General features: G+C 32.5%; 1 protein-coding gene across 1 annotated transcript in view; it reads right to left on the bottom strand.

Moving 5' to 3' along the window:
* Positions 1-832: 832 nt before the first annotated feature.
* Positions 833-4594, bottom strand: part of LOC111715740 (uncharacterized) — a gene marked incomplete at its 3' end in the record, with an annotated part of 6585 nt that continues 2823 nt past the window's right edge. The window contains exons 4-8 of the mRNA XM_023491110.1: positions 2933-2975; positions 2796-2873; positions 1546-1777; positions 1313-1403; positions 833-950 (exon numbers count right to left, since the gene is read on the bottom strand). Of these exons, the coding sequence (XP_023346878.1) occupies positions 833-950; positions 1313-1403; positions 1546-1777; positions 2796-2873; positions 2933-2975 (562 nt within the window). The remainder of the gene's footprint in view (positions 951-1312; positions 1404-1545; positions 1778-2795; positions 2874-2932; positions 2976-4594) is intronic.

Here is a 4594-nt window from a genome sequence, read left to right on the forward strand (position 1 = left end):
ACATTAGTTAAAAATGGGTTACAAAAGAATCTCAAACGTGTTATTAAATATCTTTCTTCACCGATTAATTTACAAAATGGCCGACAACAAATTCTTTACTTGTTAGAAATTGCGGATTTATCTCATGGGATAGAATTTATTTTCAAGGCTGGCATTGGTCAGTACAATTTACAAACTATATTCCTGCACTCTCATTGGAGAAAATAATGTACGTATATCCAAAGAGAGAGAATAAAGTGGATTAAGGACTAAAATTAAAAGTTTCCACAGTGGATATTCGGATTAAGTAGTTGGGATTAAAGGTTATCCATTCTAAAGTTCCCAGCTCTGATCGTTTTCCGACAACTTAATAAGTAAAGAACTCTGATGATGGAAACGATCCAGGAAACATAGAAACACATTAACTTTAGAATGTGATATCCTTAATCCTGATCTGTTAATTAATCTGGAGATTAAATTCATGAGGTTGACAAGCAATATTTAATCTGGAGATTAAGAAAAAGAGTGGATCAAGCATTAATCCTGATATCCAATATTCTAAAGTTCCCAGCTAAGGAAGTATAACGGGCTCAACTTCCTATTAGAGAAGGAAATCATTAAACAAGTATACAAATGAGGCATTTGAAATTCTGGACGCAGAAATACAGTTTAACAATAATAATAATTCAAAACTATTTTATTTTCGTATTAATCACATATCTTTTTTCAGAGAAATAACTTTCCATATTGTACTGTAAACAACCATTTAGCGCATAACATTTTAAACTTATAAGTTGCAATAAACCTTGGGACTTCTGCAAAAAAAAATAATTTTTATTTTGAATAAAGTTACCTATCCTGTTCCTTCTTATGTACAAATTTAACTGCTGCCCAGACAGCTATAGTTGGGAATGGATTAAATATCTCTTGAACACCCTTGTGAAGTTCACGGATATAATTCACTTTTAGTCCTAAACAAAGAAAAAAGTCAAGCAGTACAGTATGCAATAAAAACATAAACAAACAAATTCTGAACTCTAGCAGACGAATTATAGTTTTCCTAGTATGCATAACCACACTAAATCAAAATATCATGTTCAAAGACGATATCAAAATCGTCGCTGAATTCCCATGTTTATTTGGACACCCTGTACTTCAAGTTAAACCTGCTACCTGTATCAGATACATCAAGTTAAACCTTCTACCTGTGTCAGATACATCAAGTTAAACCTTCTACCTGTATCAGATAAATCAAGTTAAACCTTCTACCTTTATCGGATACATCAAGGTAAACCTTCTACCTGTATCAGATACATCAAGTTAAACCTTCTACCTGTATCGGATACATCAAGTGTACCCGGCAGCATCTGTTGACCCATATTCTTCATATCAATGTACTTCAGATAAAGATTTTTCATAGGAACCTGAAAACATAATTTATAAATATTTTTCACATTGTATAGTGAATAAAATTTTGTGAATATTTGGTTTTATCAATGTGTTTATGTTCACTTCTTCTCTTCTATTTTAATCATTAAAAAATCAAAAAGAGATAAGTGTTCCAACCTGTAAACTTCCTAGATCTGTAGAACCTTGATCCACAGGAGTAGAACCTAGATACTCAACCTTGATCTTCTTAGGTTTCACCTCTCCTCCTGGAGGATTAGATGCACCTCGGGGGGCCCGACTTGGAGGCCCCCCTCGGTGGTTTGGAGGCTCTGAATGAGGGCGAGGAAGATGTTCTGGAAGTCTTCTCCCTGCATCAGATAGCTTGCTTCCAGTATCCAGTGAAACATTCCTAGAATCATAGTTTCAAGTGACGCCCTTGCAAAGCCCGATTCACATTGATACCATTAAAACTTTTTCTGGTCAAGTTGAAATTAGATACCAACTCTACCAACCAAGTTTTATTAAAACTGATTATTTTAAATTGTGGTTTCTCTACAAAAGTGATTTAAGCATTTCTACTGCAGGAAAACATAAGGGAATTATTAAAATCAAAACACTTTAGACCTAAAATCATCCAGATTATCAAGGGTGCAGTTGTGAATCAGGCATTACCATCTTTGAATAAAGGGTCACTTAAAACGATGCTTACGTACAGTTCTTTTAAGATCATTGATTTTTTTATCCTATGAATTGTTTCCCATGATGTTGATAATTGCATGCTAGGTAAATTAGGATAGAAAAAAAACATTTACATATTGAAACCAGTTCTCTCTGCATGGGCGGAATTTGTAAACAAGAATAGATGCATCAGTGTTCGTTCAGTATCCGAGGAGGTTAAAAGCATTTAATTTTGATAATTTTGAAAATTCACATAATAGTTTCCTAAGACCAGAAAATGTCATAGATTATTTTTGTAAAAATGGATTCCATGTCAGGATGTGACATCTGCTTTGTGTTTACTTTTCCGCCCAAAGACAGTACACTGCAGTACAAAAAATGCGTACACCTATGAAACAACTTTCCTTGCATTAGATTTAGTACCTTGAGATTAAGAAAGTAAAAATAATAATTAAGCTATGAGTAAACTATGTAATAAAATCATGAATAAAAAAATATTGTGAATTGTGACATCGAAACTCCTAGGTTTAATTTTATGTCCAAGTATGAGAAAACATTGTTTTTGATTGCATATTAGAAACTCAAAACTTTTCTTATTATTCTCAAAAGTTCTTTAGAAAGTGGAGGTGCGATTAAAACCTGGATATTTTATTCAAACGTGAAATTTACTTTAATTTGACCATGAAAGGATTTATTAAGCATTGACAAAAGTCCTAAAATATGAATCCGTTCCATAAATCTGATTCTACCTGTCTGAATGGTTGGAACATGAACAGCTGGATTCACCAGATTCAAGGAACCCCAGGGAACCCAAGGAACCACTTTTACTGAAATAAAATTCATTATTTTGACATTTCAAAAAAATTGATATTTACTCTAAACTTACCTTAATTTGGCTTTAGGTAGATCTTGCATAGGATGATTCAAACCTAGGCATTAGATAGGTTAGATAGATTAGATAGATTAGATAGATTAGATAGACAATTAATCCATCTAAATTCAAGACATTTCTTGTTTATAAAGTAGGAAGAAAGAATGGCGGGATGAATAGCTAAACTTTTTAATAAAAAAAGAACGCAAAGGATTCTAAAAACCTAGTTATCAGAGATTTGAACTGGATTTCTCCTTGCAATATATTAACCATGTGTCAGGATTGATCCAAACCAAATAAATGATGACCAACTGCCATCTTTAATTTTACCGCCATTGTTGATATCTCATATAAGTCATAGCTGGTTGGACCCGGGTCATGCTTCATGTTTTCAATTAAATTTTTTCAATTTATTTCTTTTCAGGAATTATTTAAAAAACAAAATTGATTGTTAAAGGGACTGTAAATGATATTTCAAATGACCCTTCATTAATAGATTGGTATTATGCGATTCACAACGGTATCCTTAAAAACTTTGTCTGATCAAGATTGATCTAGATATCCATGTTTTTGTTTCAAAAAACTCTTTGTTTTCATTTGGGGTTACTGGTTTCGTTGACGAAGTGACTTGCGCATATCTTGCTTCAGAAATTATGAAGAAACTATCAGAATTTTACATTTTTGAAGCCAGAAAAGGCCATTTTTTAATTGAAGGGTCACCTAAACTTATGACGCCAGTCCCTTCAACATGGCGGATAAACAATTCTGAAAATGTAGGAATACACAATTATCAAACTATTTTGGCTTATGTAAAATAGGAAACATTAAAAAGCATCACTTTTTGTGGTAAGTATTATTATTTTGTGGTAAGTATATAAGGCAAAATGTAGAATCTAAAAATGTCAAATGAAATCGAGTCTTTGCCACAAACTCAAATTTTCTACTCTCTATACCTTTGCAACTCGATGGTTTGGAACTTTGATCGTTGTTTGATCTAAAATAATTTTTAGCTTGAAACAGCTAAGATTTACGACAGTGGGTTTCACAGATATATATAGGGATTGGAAAATCCGAGTATGTGGCAAAGATTCATTTTTATTGATTCTTTATAATAGAAGGATCACAAGGATGTCTAAATCCTCTTATTAAGTGGTGCGGCGCACCTCTAATGCATTACGTAAAAATCAAGTTATAAAGATATTCTATGATGTTGTTGTTTCCATGTAATAGGAAAGTAAGATACTGATAGTTAATAAACAATAGAACAAAAGTACGAATAGGGACCCTCCCCAGAATATATAATTTCAGCATAAAACAGGGGGAGGGTTCGGAAATAACTATTTCTAAAAATTCTTATTAACTTTTATGAATTCTTTATCTAAAACTGTTGGATTTAATTATTCTTAAAGGGACTGCCGACATACTTTTAAGAGATCGATACATGCCTCATTCACAACGGAACCCTAGCTCTACACCTTTATTGGATTAAAAAACGGAATTAGCTGTCGTTTTCCGCCTGAAACAGATTTAAATACCTTTCCTTAAATTATCATTATTTAGAATAAAAAACTGGCAGAGCTTCGTAGCTTTTGTTCAGATTTATGTGGAAAAGAAGCATTTTGAATCGAATTTGGAATTCTTGAAAAATCAAAGAATGCTTTTTTAACATCAAGTTAA

The sequence above is a fragment of the Eurytemora carolleeae genome, unplaced genomic scaffold, assembly GCF_000591075.1.
Source record: "Eurytemora carolleeae unplaced genomic scaffold, Eaff_2.0 scaffold1837, whole genome shotgun sequence".
In the NCBI taxonomy this organism is placed as follows: Eukaryota; Metazoa; Arthropoda; class Copepoda; order Calanoida; family Temoridae; genus Eurytemora; species Eurytemora carolleeae.